Genomic DNA, 16,991 nt, shown 5'->3' with positions numbered 1-16,991 from the left:
AGTATAACCATAGAAAATGTAAATAATCTCTATTGTCTTTGTGACTCAAAGGTGTCTTCTTCATTTCCTTCTGAGAAAATCAGTTTTGTTCTCGTCTGCATAAGGGAAGTAACTGCACTCCTACTGAGCATGTGCAGAGTATTTAATATTGCCCTCAGTCTCCCCATGCCACCTCTACAAAATAAAGAAAACTGGAGCTATCACTGAGAAATAGAAGACTACACTTTCACGTTATATAACTGGCAGTGAACTCAGTTCATTTGTTCATTCGGGGAAACTTGGTGCAGTCTGACCGGTTTATTCCTGGGCAGGCTCATTGTTGGCACTTCCTATTGTGTCAGTCCCGCTGTCACTGCAGATAAATATGAAATGAATCTGTTTCCTTCACAGAACAGATGTGTTTTGTATCTTCATCTTGTGTATCTAGCTCATTCATTCACAAAAACCTGATTCAAATCATATGAAATAAGTGGATTTATCATACTGATGAGAGAAACAACCTGTCTTTGGATGGATGGGTGGAACAGAATCTTTTAACGAACACCAAAATGTTTGCTGTTTTTGTTACATTTTGTGTTTGACATAAAGAAAATAAATAAAGAAACTGATGTTGCTGGGTGATAAAAGTATATCTTTTGTAGAAACTGCAATCTGAGATATGAGACTGCACATTGGTCTCAGGGAGAATTCGATGGCAGTCAGTAGGAAGACTTTAAACATGAAGAAGAGGAAGCAGCTAAAATAAGAGATGGAGAGCTCTGGGTGGTAAGAAAAAGTTACCAGATAGCTGGGAAAGCACTGAGGGAAACATCCAAGAAGGTGTTTGGTGTACTGAAGAAGACTTGGTGTTGGAATGAGGAAGTACAGGAAAGCATTCAGATGAAGAGAGAAGAAGTGGGATAGTCAGGGAGCTGAAGGACATAGACAGGACTGCTGGAAAGGATTAATAAAAAGGTTCAACATTGCTGCCTGGAAGCTGAAATTCCTGGATCAGGTGAGCTGCAGTGAGGTGTTGGGTGTGTCGTCAGACAGGTGTCTGAGAGAGGTGTGCTTAATGCAGACAGAGAGGAGGAGGAGAGAGGAAGGTTATTTATGCCTCAGCAGGTCTGGATGTTTGGATCTTACAGCGATGGCTTTCTACAAAGTGATGTGTTTGGCTGCTGGGCTGATGCTCCTGACCCAAGGTAAGAGCTCTCTGCACACACCTGCATCAGGAACGACTCAGAGGGCCAAAACACTCAGGAGCACAGCGCTTCACTTTAAAGTGACACTGCAGGAAATCCTGGAATTTAAAAATTCACTTTTCGAAGCAGGAGGGAATATCACACTGGGTGGACGAAGGGAAAATAATCAAATTAAGAAAGGCACTGGAAAAATGGAAAAGTGGAATAAAATCTCCCAAAGTCACATAACTGGCAATAACTGCACATCGAAATAAAAACTTTCCCCTCTTAATACCTGAAATTCCTTTTTATGTTCCTTTCAGTTTCTTTTTGGTTACTTCACCATATTTTCTAATATGGGTGGTATTCGTCAACACTTAGGACTTAGAACAGGTATTACAGTGTAAATATGTGGCTCACAGTCCTTTGTAGATTGTACATTCCAACACATTCATCCCAGCACGCAACATACCGACGGCTGTGACAATTCATCCGTATGTTATGCGTTGGGAGGTACGGAGCCCCGCAGGGGACATGGGAGAAAAAAAATTAAGACAGACTTTTGCGAGATCTCACAAAAGTTTTGCGAGAGCTCGCAAAACTAACTCGGGATCTCGCGAAACTTTTTCAAGATCTCGCAAAAGTTGAATTCCAACAATGGCGGCAGCTACTTAGTTGTAATATTACTCTTTCTGGGTCACAAAATACACTTTTAAGATATTTTGAAGCATAATTGTAGCTGTGTAAACGTCAGATATCTGCTCGGTTTACAAAACATCACATATTTGCAAAAGTGCTCCGACGTTTTCGGAGATCTGACACCCACCATCTCGAAGCTGACGGGAGGTCGATACCTACTACAGCCGCGAGGAACACCGCTCTCCCGGCACATCGTGCCTCGACCTCTGGGTCGACTTCGAGTTGGCGGCCTCCGAAGAATGCAGCTAAAATTTTTGCGAGTTTGTTGTTAATTTTTTTTTTCTCCCATGTCCCTTGTGGGGATCCGTAAGGAGGCATGAGAGCGGGTTGGAATGAATCTATAGATGGGTTTTACGTGTGGCATGAAAATCAACCTAATAAAGCATTATGTACTTTTGATCATGAATCACTTTGGAAAACACTTTGTGATAGGGTTCAGGTTGTGGTTAAGGTTGGGGCTGGAATGGACGCTAGAGCCTCTTCCCTAAGCATGTCTTCTATTCGATTCAATTGAGAAACCAGAGTGTTTCATGAGGATGTGGAAAGGTACCTTTTGCACTGCTATGAGACGCCTAACGGCGTGACAAATATGTTGTGAGTTGGATATTCAAAAGTTATTTTTGTTGGTGATAACAAAATCAGAATTTTCTTTATATGTCATCAAATCATCAAAATCTTAAACCTTAGCCCTGCGGTGTAACTAAGATCACCTGGTCCAGCCCTAACTATATGCTTTAGCAAAAAGGAAAGTTTGAAGCCTAATCTTGAAAGTAGAGATAGTGTCTGTCTCCTGAATCCAAACTGGAAGCTGGTTCCACAGAAGAGGGGCCTGAAAACTGAAGGCTCTGCCTCCCATTCTACTTTTAAATACTCTAGGAACAACAAGTAGGCCTGCAGAGCGAGAGCGAAGTGCTCTAATAGGGTGATATGGTACTACAAGGTCATTAAGATAAGATGGGGCCTGATTATTTAAGACCTTGTATGTGAGGAGCAGGATTTTTTTTACGGTTCATTACAGTCGTCCAGCCTGGAAGTAATAAATGCATGAACTAGTTTTTCAGCGTCACTCTGAGACAGGATATTTCTAATGCTTCTCTTGCACATGAATGAAGGAAGTCACTTTATTTGGTACAATTATGTAGGCTTCAGTAAACATAACTTTAAAATACCATAGCAAGAATGTGAAGACATGTTAAGGTTCTCATGACTTATGGATAAATATTACTAATGCATTAGTATCATTACTAATATTTATCCACTCATGGGTCACATGAGAATAATTACTACAGCTGAGGTGATGTTGGACACCTACCTTTGGAAAACTATATTTTGATTGCGTGCATCTGTTTGTGTCGTGTTTGAATGTGAACCTTTAACTGAAGTCAGTGTTGTGTTTCTTTAAATTTCTGTGTCATACTCTCCTCTGACCCTGAGATGGATGAATGAACATAACACTGTCAGCCTCTGCAGTAATGTAGTAGTGGTATTAGTAGAACAACATCCACTGTGTGCACAGGCTGTAAACATTTTTATTTCTGCTCTAACGTTTTAATATGGGAGTCTGTGGGGACTGACTCTCTGCTGGAGCCTCTGCTGGAAGCTTTCAGCTAACCACAGCCAGTCAATTTTACCACTATTGTTTTCTGTGTTTCAGAGTCTGAGTCACAGCTGGATGGTAAGAAAAAGCTTCTTTGTGTAATGATTTAGTTTTATGTGTAATAAATCTTTAGTTTCATATGAATATTAGTTTGTGAGTGAACTGTAGACTCCAGGATCACTGTGTCCTCACTCAGCAGTTTGTAGTGCTGAGAGTTTACAGCTCCTACAGTAATGCTCACTCTGTGTTTTAATGTCGGTCTTCAGTTTGTGGTCAGCCAAAGCTCAACACCAGGATTGTAGGAGGACAGGTGGCCCCTGTTGGCAGCTGGCCCTGGCAGGTCAGTCTGCAAAGATTTGGGTCCCACTTCTGTGGAGGATCCCTCATTAACAGTCAGTGGGTGCTGACTGCTGCTCACTGCTTTCAAACGTGAGTGATGAGGCTGAAGCTGCACTCTAAACATGATTTAGTGGAATAAAGACATTATGAAAACTCCCCATCAGGGGACCAGGGGTGTAACACGATAAATAGCTAACAGGGCAGAAAGTCAAAGATGTCATTTCATTTTAACAATCACAATAACTGTGCATCGTTTCGTTTCCTGATCTCAGCATTACTGCAAGCGGTCTGACTGTGAATCTGGGCCGTCAGAGTCTACGGGGATCTAATCCCAATGCAGTGTCTCGAACAGTAACACAGATCATCAAACATCCAAACTACAACTCTGGTACCAACGACAACGACGTCTGCCTGCTGAGGCTCTCCTCACCGGTGACCTTCAACAACTACATTTCTCCCGTCTGCCTGGCAGCTTCAGACAGCATCTTCTACAGCGGTGTTAACAGCTGGGTCACCGGCTGGGGAAGTACTAGAGAAGGAGGTGGGTCATAAAGACACCAGATTGGTTTTAGAGTAAAGTTGATTATAATGCAGGGAATAAGAGTGCTGTCTCAGAAATATTTAGAGCAATATAATTCTTCTTCTGTGAGCTAAAGAGATTCTGATGACTGCAAACACATTATTTTTAAAATGTTTCATTTTTAAATTTGAATTGTGCCTTCAATAGAAAATAATGGCTAGAACAAACCGTCTGATGCCATCTGTATCTCAACGTCTTGGTATCTTTTCAGGCATCTTGTTGCCATAAATTCTTTGGCCTCTCGTTCAGAGAGGTAATCTTGTATTCTCTGGTTCCAGATGTTCTTCAGCTGTAAGAAGGCTTTTGCTTTGTCTGTTCTCCCAACTTTTAATGACACTCCCAATGTAAGGGAAGGAATCCATGTCTGTGTTACTACTTCTGAGACAGCTATATTTATTTCCATGATCTTGATTTTCTCTTTGCAGATGTTAAGTCTTACTTATGCAGAAACAGCTGCAAGCTTGCTTGTCTTATCTTTTTATTGCCAGGTAGCACTGCCCATCACTTTTCAAGTTTTTCCTGCTTACTGAATACATTTTATATTCAAATGTAAGCAACTTAGAAATGATATGCAGCAAGTCATTGTGTGGTGAGTTGTGTACCAGTCTTCAACAAAAGTCTTCCAACTCTGCCAGGCTCCACTTTGCCTTGTCGCATTTCTCCTTGTTTACAATGTCTTCATGAAACATTTCTCCATGTTGGTCATTGACATTTTTATGTTCATGCATCTATAAATTGTCCTGGCTGGCAAGGCAGGCTATGTGGAGGTGAGGTGAGGACCCGTGCAGGCAGAGGTTGTGATGAGTACGAGCTTTATTTACAAGTGCAGGATTCAACAGGAGCGGAGATAGTAAACACAGGGAACTAAGAAAACTCTAAACCGGGAAACTGATGAAACCAAACTGAAACTTGAATCCAGGGAGAAATCAGAGCTGACGAAACGAGGACGCAAAGACATATGACACATACCTTCAAAGTAAAACAGGAAGTTTGTTTGTGTGTGTGTGTGTGTGTGTGTGTGTGTGCGTGTGTGTGTGTGTGTGTGTGTGTGCGTGCGTGCGTGTGTGTGTGTGTGTGTGTGTGTGCGTGCGTGTGTGCTTGCGTGTGCGCGTGCGTGTGTGTGTGTGTGCGCGCGTGCGTGCGTGCGTGCGTGTGTGCAAGTTACAATTTTTTTTGTTAAGGTCTGTTTACAGATACAAAGCAAAAACTGGACGTGCCCTCGCTTGTGTGTGGGTTTCAACAAGTATGAATTTAGCCCCGATTTTTCTTCCCTTCAGCTGATTGGTCAATGTGATGTCAATCACAAATTTAACAGTCCAGTCAGAGAACAGATGGGTTTGCCGCTTTACTGAGCTTATTACTACAATTTATTTATGACCACAATTTGAGCCCATACAGTTCCACCTTTCCCCTCTAATTCCAGCCACTTACTAAAGTATGGAATACCACATTGGAGCCAGTTGGTCTGCCAGCCTCCCTGGTACTGCCGCCTGAACCCACTATCCCCTCTGCAGTGGAACCACAGACCACACCCTGCCACAGAGCATGTGATAATATTCTGGTGCTTTACAAGAACTACTGTCTGAAGACGGACAGACAAATAAGCTAAATTTTACCATGTGTGATTCACATTACTGTAAATTAGAGGTGTTTTATCCCACCGGCTTGCTCCTGAACAAAGTCAATCCGATACATGTTTCTGTAGTGTTAATGTTATGAAATGGCTGTGGCAGTCAGGATGTAGGACCCAAAATGTTGCAGTTGCAGAAAAAAAACCTCTATAAACAATAAACTTGCAAAAACAAACCCAAACCAGGAACTAATACTAAACACAAAGATACTGGAGACAAGAGACTAGGGACAAGGACCACGGAGGGAAAGAAACGGAGGGAGATCAGGGGCGGTTACCCCTGTACTGGCAGACCGGGGTGGTAGTTCCAATTTTTAGCAAGGGGGACCGGAGGGTGTGTTCCAATTACAGGGGGATCACACTCCTCAGCCTCCCTGGGGAAAGTTTATGCCAGGGTGCTGGAACCTCGGATACAGGAGCAATGCGGTTTTCGTCCTGGTCACGGAACACTGGACCAGCTCTTTATCCTCTCAAGGATACTTGAGGGTGCATAGGTGTTTGCCCAACCAGTCTACATGTGTTTTGTGGACTTGGAGAAGGCATTCGACCGTGTCCCTCAGGGTGTCCTGTGGGGGCTGCTGCGGGAGTATAGGATGTCTGGTCCATTGCTACGGGTCATTCAATCCCTATACAACCGTTGCAAGAGCTTGGTTCGCATAGCCGGCAATAAGTTGGACTCGTTCCCAGTGGGTGATGGGCTTCTCCAGGGCTGCCCTTTGTCACCGATTCTGTTCATAACTTTTATGGATAGAATTTCTAGGTGCAGCCAAGTGGCGAAGGGCTTTCACTTCGGTGGCCTCAGAATCTCAACTATGCTTTCCGCAGATATGTGGTTCTGTTGGCTTCAATGGGTAACGGCCTCCAGCTCGCGCTGGAATGGTTTGCAGCTGAGTGTGAAGCAGCGGAATTGAGGATCAGCACCTCCAAATCTGAGGCCATGGTTCTTATCCGGAAAAGGGTGAAGTGCCCACGCCGGGTCAGAGATGAGTTCCTGCCTCAAGTGGAGGAGTTTGAGTATCTCGGGGTCTCGCTGCATCAGTCCCTCGTGGTGAAGAACGAGCTGAGCTTAAAAGCAAAACTCTCAATTTACCGGTCGATCTACGTCCCTACTCTCACCTATGGTCACGACCGAAAGAATGAGAGAGCGGATACAAACGTTGGAAAGAGCTTCCTCCGAAGGGTGGCTGGCCTCTCCCTTAGAGATAGGGTGAGAAGTTCGGCCATCTGGGAGGGGCTCAGAGTAGAGCCGCTGCTGCTCCACATCGAAAGGAGCCAGCTGAGGTGGTTCGGGAATCTGACAAGGATGCCTCCTGGGCTCCTTATGGGGAGGTGTACCGGGCATGTGCCACCGGGAGGAGGCCCCAGGGCAGACGCACAACACGCTTGAGAGATTATATCTCTCGGCTGGCCTGGGAACGCCTTGGTGTTCCCCCAGAAAAGCTAGAGGAGGTGGCTGGGGAGAGGGAGGTCTGGGCTTCTCTGCTTAGGTATAAAGCGGAAGAAGATGGATGGATGGCTTTTAAAACATGAGGTTATTATAAAATGAGGTTGATACATGAGGAATCGTGGCTACAAGATCATTCTGGTACCAAACTTATGCTGACCACCTATATGTTCCACAAGCAGATAGGACAATAAATGTTGAACTTTTTGAGCAGATTTTTGTTTGATTTTTTTGTCCGTCTCAGTGTCCCTTCCTTCTCCACAAAACCTGATGGAGGTGGAGGTTCCTGTTGTGGGAAACAGGCAGTGTAACTGTGACTATGGAGTGGGATCAATCACTGACAACATGATCTGTGCCGGGTTAAGTGCAGGAGGAAAGGACTCCTGTCAGGTGATTGTTGTTACCTGTGTTTGGCACATTTTCACCTTCTAGAGTTTCTTCTCCTCAGCTAACAGTAAATGTTTCTGCTCTCAAAGGGGGATTCAGGAGGTCCAATGGTGAGCAAGCAGAGCGGTCGCTGGATTCAGGCGGGAGTCGTCAGTTTTGGGGAAGGTTGTGCCAGGCCGAATCTTCCAGGAGTCTACGCCAGAGTATCCCAGTACCAGACCTGGATCAGGACCCAGATCTCCTCCAACCAGCCGGGCTTCATGACGTTCACGTCCACTGGGACCGACAGTGACCTCAGTGTCTCCTGCACAGGACTGACACCAGTGCCAACCACCACCCCTCCAACCACCACCACACCTTCAAACACCACTACCACACCTGCAACCACAATCCCCACCACAACAACCACAGTCCCTGCAACAACCACCAACAGAGCCGCCATCATTACAACAACCACGCGACCTTCGACCACTCCCCACTGTGAGTGTCCATCATGAAAGCACTTTATTAAAAAATGGTTTGGTCTAACCTACCTGACCTCAAGCTGATGGGTTCATGCGGTCCAAGTTTTTAAAATTTCTTTGTGTCTTCCTCTGTTTATTTTTTCAGCACTGGTCTGTGGACAAGCTCCAAGGAATTCTCGCAACATGGGGGGACCCTCAGTGGTGGCTGGTTCGTGGCCGTGGATGGCGAGCCTACAGAAGAATGGAAGTCACGTGTGTGATGGGTCTCTGGTGGCCTTGGACTCAGTGTTGAGCAACGCCAACTGCTTCTCAAGGTCAGTTGAAGTTTGGACAGACAATGATACAGTTCATCCTCTGGGGACTGAGTAAATGACATGACTTTCCCTCCACCACAGTCGTGTTCACGTCCAGTTGACATTGATGACACTGTGCATCAGTCAAATGCTGATTAGTTGACAAAGTGGGCCAGAACCGGAAGAGACAAAGAGACAGTTGAGTTCACAAAAAGAGGCACAAGAAAATCATTAAAGATTTGAAAAAAATGCAGCATAAAGGGTACAGACAGCGGCTGCAGTGGATACTATTCATTGTTTTAAACCTTCAGTTTCACTTCAGCTCTTTGTAGTCTAGAATTCTTCTCCATAGCTGGCTGACAGACCAACAACAGCACAAGCAAAAGTTGTACCACGGACCAGTTGTACCACATATTTACATTTTATGTTGAAACATATTTTCCCTATTTGACAGCAAAGATCTAAGAGGCAGAGCCAATACCAAGATGATTAGCTCAGGTGGAATTTAAAAAATCTGTCTACCGTCCAAAATGGCTGGCTCTGATAATCACTATTAAAAACCTTTACTGGGACAAGACTGGCAGGAATCAAATCACCATCAAGCTCCAACATGATAAAGGGGGGTCCTGTTGTCCCTCTCTGGGGGGGACACTTGAATCTGGGACTTTCCACCATTTGACCTTAGAACTGAAGAAGCTTCTCGGATGAGAGATCTTCAAGCAACTTAAAGAAGTCCAGACACGTTTCTTTCCAAGCTCCTTAGACTACGATGACCTGGATGACTGAGAACCTTCACAGACAACATGAAGAAAAGTTTAGTTTGCAGCTGTTCAACACTGTTTGGATTACAACATGAAAAATCTAAAGTAAAGGTACAGAATTAAATTAAAAGCATAAACATGCAGATGAACAACCACCAATGGTGGTCAAAAAACATGGTGGAGATCTTTTTGAGACTGAACACTCTCTCTTTCCACTGAGTCAAAATTTTGTAAACAAACTTTATTCCACTGTGGATTAATCCACCAGTGAAAACTGTGCCCAAAAGACTGAAAATGTAACCATCCCTTTAAGGAAATGAGCGAGTCTTTAAAAATGAAAACTGAACACAGTCCCAGCAGATCAGATGATCTCAGTGCCAGCCCACATCACCTGATGGTGCCACACTTCCACACTTTCCACACATGTAGCTGCTCAGTCCAACACATGGTTAGCATTTAAGCTGATTCTGTGTTAAAACTAGTCCATGGGTACATTGTCATTTACAGTGCAACCTGATGTGCAGCTCTATAAAGATAAAGCAAGGCTTCGACTCAGATTGTTTTTTTCATCAGCAACATTTTCTGTGACGTGTTTTGTACTTTTTTCAAATTAAATCAAAGAGAAAAACTTCACCATTAACTGATTAGCTCTCTGGGTCTTCTAGTTAAATATATACCTCTTTAATTAGAACCAGGCCTGAATGTCACCAGGTTCAAATCTGTAAAACTTGGGTCCCATGAAGTTGAGTGTAAAGGTGTAGATCTTGTTTGAAGCTGATGAAGTTTATGTTTGTGTGCTTCGTTCCTCCCACAGCTCCCCTGTAGCGTCCGAGTGGACTGTCGTGTTGGGGCGTCTGAAGCTAAATGGATCCAACCCCTTTGAGGTGACGCTGAATGTGACAAATATCACTCTGAGCAACACGACCGGGACCAACATAGCCATCCTCCGTCTATCTGCCCAGCCCACCCTGACCGACTACATCCAGCCCATCTGCTTGGACAACGGGAGAACCTTCGCCGAGGGCTTGGCGTGCTGGGCGGCCGGTTGGAGTCCTGGAAGAGGAGGAGGTGAGTCAGCAACATGAAGGCTGACAGAGTTCTGCCCAGACTCTGCACCAGTCCATCTCTCAGATTACACATGTGGACCACTGCACTTACAGTTTCTTTAGTCAAACATCAGGATTTTCTTATCTTTCATGATGTTAGCTGAGGAAGTTATGCAGCAGTTTCAGACCTCGGTGGTAAACTGTGGGAACTCATCATCGAGTGAGAGCATCTGTACAGACGTGTTTGCACTGCAGCAGGTAAATGACTGGATTCTTCTTCTTATAACACTGTCTGCTGACATGTTGTTTATTCTGGACCGTGGATTTAGCTGCTCATCAGAGCCACGTGATGAATTTGGATAGTTTCATCATTTTCAATTTCCACAGGGCTTACAATGCTTGGAATCTTTATAAACATGTAAGAATTTCCAGCTTTGAAATCTCAGTCTTCATTATGGGCCAATTAGATTTAAGGCTAATTTAATTTAGTGCCATCCATCTTCATCCGCTTTATCCGGAGCCACCTCCTCCAGCTTATCCGGGGGAACACCAAGGCGTTCCCAGGCCAGCCGAGAGATATAATCTCTCCAGCGTGTCCTGGGTCTGCCCCGGGGCCTCCTCCCGGTGGGACATGCCTGGAACACCTCACCCAGGAGGCGCCCAGGGGGCATCCTTGTCAGATGCCCGAACCACCTCAGCTGGCTCCTTTCGATGTGGAGCAGCAGCGGCTCTACTCTGAGCCCCTCCCGGATGGCCGAACTTCTCACCCTATCTGTAAGGGAGAGGCCAGCCAGCCTTCGGAGGAAGCTCATTTCTGCCGCTTGTATCCGCGATCTCGTTCTTTCGGTCACTACCCACAGCTCGTGGCCATAGGTGAGGGTAGGGACGTAGATCGACCGGTAAATTGAGAGCTTCGCTTTTACACTCAGCTCCCTCTTCACCACGACGGACCGGTGCAGCGTCCGCATCACTGCAGCCGCAGCCCCAATCCGTCTGTCAAGAACTCTCCGTCTCTCCAAACTTCTCCCACACCCGAGTTTTTGCTTCAGCCACTTCCCGAGCCGCAATTTAGTGCCTTTGTATGTTTGTTTTAAGCCTAAATTTCTTATTAGAGTGAATGTATTCTGATTATTATTGTTGTTGTTGTTACAACTGTCTAAAATGTTTTTAACACCTAGTTGAATCTGGTCGTTTAGTTATAGGTAGTTAATATAATCTTGGTCCAAGGTTTTCACTGGGCAGGGATAGCTCAGTAGGTAGAGTGGTGGCCCCATGATCGGAAGGTTGGGGGTTCGACTCCACTGAACGGCTACCCTGAGGTACCCCTGAGCAAGGTACCGTCCCTACACACTGCTCCCCGGGCGCTGCATTGGTGGCTGCCCACTGCTTCACTGGGTGAATGGGTTAAATGCAGAGGAACTATTTCCCTATGGGGACTAACACATACACATTACATTACACACATTCTAGTAAACAGAGTGTCTCAAACTCTGAAACACTAACTTTCCTGTCTGTTTGTTCAGGGTGATTCTGGCGGTCCGCTGATGTGTAAGCAGGACGGCTCTTGGTTCCAGGCGGTCGTGTTAACAGCTCCAAGCTCCTCTGCCGGGAGAAGACGAAGCTCAGTCATGACCTTCACCAGACTGAGGACCTTTGACTCCTTCCTGTCTGAGACGGTCAAGTCACTCTTGTCTCCAGCCTTGAATATCACCAGTGCCAACTCCGCCAACCCCACCAATGTCTCCGTCACTACCACTACCAGCAGTACCTACACCACCACAATGGTTACCACTACTACTGACTCGAAAAGCGTGTTCAACAGCAGCGAGGGTCGTCCTGCTCACTCCTTCATCTTTGTCTTCTTCCATCTCCTCAGCTTCGCCTTTTGTCTCCAACTCTGCCTTTAGGAACCCAAACTTGATTCACATGATGTGATGGACACAGATGAATGTGAACAAGCTTCGATGTTGAGACTTTACAGGTTTAGAGCTTTGCCTGTCAATCTTTGATCTGATTCTGCCTTGATTGGATTTCTACAGAGAGCTCAGTAATGATATTCTGGATAATCAAAACAGGCATTCATACATGAAATACTCCTGGATGAATCTTCAGCGCAAACATCATGACCCTCCGACAGAGAGGTCGACTTCAAATCCCAGAGGGCAGTACAGTGCCATCATCCAATCCAATCATTGGAGGGGGTTCTACTGATTACAATGAAAGTATTTTTTTTAATATGCAAATGATTTATGTGCACTATGAGACATTCGTTGTGATGAATTCAGGCTCACGCTGTGCAGCCTGGAGAGTTGAGTTGAGTTCCTTCCACTGAGGAAGTTTTATTTACACAACCTCTGTAATCCCGATTTAGTTAATGAGCATAACACAGTGAGCTGAACAGATCAAATGACATGAAGGAATTACATTTGTCTATATTTAGTGGGGCCTTGTCCTTACACTGACCTCATTATGAGAAACTATAGACATTTAAGAAAAAGCAGATTAATGAAATGTGTTTCTGTACCTCTGAGGGACGACTACCTGGAGCCCAAGATTCAGGCTGGACTGGAAGAAATCCTCTAAATCTTGCACTGAACATAAAAATGTAGCCCAGCAGTTTAAACTTCATGTTTTTCTGAAACTGAACAGATCAGTAGGATATTTATCAGGTTTAGAGAAATATATTTGTGGATTTTTTCAAACACAGAGACAATGACCATCCCTACCTCATGTCCTGGGCCAATGTTAAGCACTTAATGCTCATAGAACCGAACTGTCTTTAAGGGCAGCACACATACTGACCTCTCTCTGGTATTGGATCTGTTATGGTGGCAGTAAAGTGAGTGATTATTGGAGAATGGTTGCAAGCTCTTTCACTGATTCTGCTGAAGTTCTACTTTATAATGTTATTTTTTTATTCTGGTGTAAATATCACTGAGATTAAAAAATGTCCTTTTCATGACTGACATGGGCAATGAAGCAACAAGGGTTTTATTTTAAAAAATGAACACCAGTTATCAGCGTCACATCTGCTAAAGCAGACAGCATGCAGCGACAAGGATGAGTACCCAAATAAGAGAAAGTAACTGATTTAATTGAAGGCGTGCCGTTTATTAAGACAGATCCACAAGAAAGGGAAAAAACATAAGTCTCAAACTAAACAGAGGAATGCCTAAACACAAAATAATAACCAGACCACTACAGAAACCTTGGAAAACATACACAATATATACACCAAGGGTAACGATGGAATCTGGTAAAGAGAAGAACAGAATACACTAACACAGCACACAGAACTATTACAATAAAACAGGAAACCACAGACTCACAAACAGAGGGAGCATGAGATGTAACTGGAAAACGAATAAATAAACATGGAGACAGAATTTAACCTACATAAGGGACATGACACACTCAGAAGGAACAGAACCATGACTAACAGTAAATCAAAGGATGTTAATAATAAAAAACATAACACTTGGTCACCAGACCCAGGGCCATGACCATCGGGTTACGGCTGTCTTTGGACAATGAACATAAAACATAAACACACAATAAAAAGTTTCACACAAATATCCAGATAACATGAAAAAAGATCAAAGCCTAGATTTATCCCATATTTGGGAAATTCTAACTGATCTTCGGAAAGCCTTGGAAAGCTGTTGAGACAGTATACAGCTGAGCATTATTTATTGTAAATAAATACAACTCAAACACACACAGGCCCAACATCAGCAGCTGACTGCAGGGCATGAAAAAGAGTCAAATTACACTTCGTTACGATCACGCACATGAAAATAACACGGAGCAGGTTTAATTTTCTGTCAGTTTTAGTATTTTATTTGATTACTATGTAAACAACGATGTGGGAGAAAGTTAATAAATGTTGGGAAAAACTAAAAAGCCAACACCGTCTTTGTCCTGTGGGAAATAACACAAACTGAATCGTGTGCAGTGTGAAAAGACAGCTTTCAGCGCCCCCTACTGGTGGATTTGTGCACATGCAGTGTTAGGCTTCTTTAATGAGAGAGATTCTGTTAAACTCTTACTCTACAAGGTTGGATGCATCAGTGATGAGCAGCTGGAGGAGAACGGAGCACTTGTGGATAATTCTGTGGAGCTGGGTGGTGCGGCCACAGACCATTTGTTAATTTTACAACATCAGAGGAATTTGACTTTGTCTGTGTTTTAATGTTACACCTGCCTGTTTTACACACCTGAGAGAATTCAGCCTGAAGTTTTAGACTGAGGGTGAAGTATCAGAGGTTATCTGTGACAGAAGGAGAGCAGCAAGAGGGAAGGTTTGAAGATGGCAGTGAGACCTGTTGTGAAGCACTGGAGTTGTGGAGGTCAAGCTAAAGTTAAGATGTTCACTGGCAGTGAGTGGGATGGAAATTCCTCCATCAGTGGGACAATTGAGAATCAAACAGGCTGGGATGGATTGAGCATGTGTAGAGGAGGGAGGGTGGTTAACTTGACAAAAGATGATAAAGATGGAGCTGCCAGGCAGGAGGACAAGAGGAAGACCTCAGAGGTGATGCGGAGGTCGGCCACTCAGGACCAAAATGTTGCTGTTTTTGTGCTTTCTATCAGCTTTTGCGATTTCTGAGCCACATGGACACCAGAACAAGCAGTGTTCAAGTATACAAATAGTAAACACTCCTAAATTACAATCATGATACAAAACCTAACCAGGAACTGCTGCCTTCTGAGTAGGAGGATGTAGGTAACACCATGCTGCAGATGAGCTGCATACAGGGCTGGACTGGGACAAAAAAATCGGCCCGGGCATTTTGACTAGAGACCGGCCGCCATTATAGGAAAAACCATAAAGCCTTTGAATGAAAACAAACGCTGTTGTGACAGTGACATACAATGTTTTCGTGGTATATATGCATCAATCTATCAATCGTTTGTTGTAAGATTCAGATAATTATTTAATAAAAGCTGAAAATTTTAAATGAGAATAACAAAGAAACTGAAAACGGAGATTTTTTTAAAACTCCTTTTTTGCGTTTACGTGTGGACGAGGAATACAGAGTTGGTCACGCAGCGTCAAAGGTATGTGCCTTTATTCACGACACGCTGTGGCCGCGTTATTGTTTACATGAGATGAATTGCAGAATGGCAGATAGAGACAAAATACTGTTACTGTTAATCTGACTGTCTGCAGGTTTTACACGCAGTTACTGTCCCTCCATTTAGAAAGGCAGAGGCGTCACGGTGTGATTATTTTACTGTATGTGTAATAATATTCAACGTTGCTATCAATGCATTTTTCAAAAAATGCCTCTCTGTGCAAAGTGGGTCCAAAAACACCCATATGGAAAAGATATATATAAATCTTATAAAGTTTTTATCTGTCTTGTGTGAAACTTGTATGAAAAGAATACAAGAGTGAAACCACATATAAGATCCCTTGAAAAATTATACAATGAAACTTGTATGTTTTGGATACTTACTAAAAAAAATATATGAAAGTAATGAGAAAGTGGCCACTTTCACGAGTAAATCATATATGTTTTTACTATTTCTTTTCCATATGGGCATGAACAGCTGTGGGATCCTGTTTGTCCGTGGTTTAAACAGCCCAGCGCTGCTCTCGACGCAGGGAAAACCAGTTCTGCAGGAGACCTACCTCGGCACTTGTGCAGGTGAAGCCAAAGGGAAGATTTGCTTCACCATATTTTCCAGTCTTTGGCTGATATATATATACATTCAGCGATGCTTCATCTCCTGCTTTGCATTTCTGTGGGCGCACTGTGCTAGCAGTGTTCAAGCGTTTTGTTTTTTCTCCCCCCCCCCCTCCCTTTCCATACCCCCCCCCCCCCCCCCCCACACACACACACACACACTTTGGGAAGGTCTGAGTTAGACTATTATTAAAAATTCTCTGCTGTGTAAATTTGAAAGGAAAACAGGAACTGAATTATGTAAATCATTGGAAAACAAAAAACGCTGTACACTCCACAGAGTGTGAAAGTTTGGGTGAGGTTGGTGTTCACTGATTGACAGATTAGTATCAGAATAATATCAGCATGCAGGAACGTTGACAGGTGACATTCACCTGATGGTGTTCTGCCGTTGTTCTTCCTGTGCAGGTCAGCTGAAGTCTTCATTATAATCTGGGACTGTAAATTGCGCAAAATTAAATGTTCTGGCCACCTCCGTTATTTTTATGTGGACTTTACTAACTGTAAAAAGTATAATATCACTGCAGATCTAACATCTAAGTGAACAAACGACAGGGCAAATTATAATTGCCACAATGAAACTGAACTACATTTGATTAGGTGACATCAGAAAAACGCACTTCTTACATCGATCTAATGAACGTTAGTAAAAAGTGTCCAAGGGGGGACAGAGGGGTGATTGGAGGAGACTTTAATGGGCATGTAAGTGAAGGAGACAGAAGGAAGAATGTGACTAGCCAGCATTAGATGGTATTCTGTAGTATTACTTTAAAAATCAAGACTAGGAAGCAGCTGAAGGCAAGGACTGAATGCTTGACGTTAAAGAAGGAAGAAGGTTGCACCGAGTTCAGGTTCTGTGTTGTAGGGAACAGATACCAGGTAGCTGGAGAGTGCA

At 43.9% G+C, this 16,991-nt stretch overlaps 1 protein-coding gene across 1 annotated transcript in view; it reads left to right on the top strand.

Moving 5' to 3' along the window:
• Positions 1–13,374, top strand: part of LOC113021430 (transmembrane protease serine 9-like) — a 40,607-nt gene extending 27,233 nt beyond the window's left edge. The window contains exons 13-22 of the mRNA XM_080300660.1: positions 1,029–1,184; positions 3,517–3,537; positions 3,726–3,888; positions 4,071–4,339; positions 7,697–7,842; positions 7,929–8,319; positions 8,449–8,617; positions 10,172–10,425; positions 10,564–10,661; positions 11,927–13,374. Coding sequence (XP_080156786.1) covers positions 1,029–1,184; positions 3,517–3,537; positions 3,726–3,888; positions 4,071–4,339; positions 7,697–7,842; positions 7,929–8,319; positions 8,449–8,617; positions 10,172–10,425; positions 10,564–10,661; positions 11,927–12,310 — 2,051 coding nt within the window. The 3' untranslated portion in view covers positions 12,311–13,374. The remainder of the gene's footprint in view (positions 1–1,028; positions 1,185–3,516; positions 3,538–3,725; positions 3,889–4,070; positions 4,340–7,696; positions 7,843–7,928; positions 8,320–8,448; positions 8,618–10,171; positions 10,426–10,563; positions 10,662–11,926) is intronic.
• Positions 13,375–16,991: the final 3,617 nt, after the last annotated feature.

This window comes from Astatotilapia calliptera, chromosome 4 (assembly GCF_964374335.1).
Source record: "Astatotilapia calliptera chromosome 4, fAstCal68.1, whole genome shotgun sequence".
In the NCBI taxonomy this organism is placed as follows: domain Eukaryota; kingdom Metazoa; phylum Chordata; class Actinopteri; order Cichliformes; family Cichlidae; genus Astatotilapia; species Astatotilapia calliptera.
Note: the sequence above shows the minus strand (reverse complement) of the source record. Positions and strands in the feature narration are given on the sequence as shown.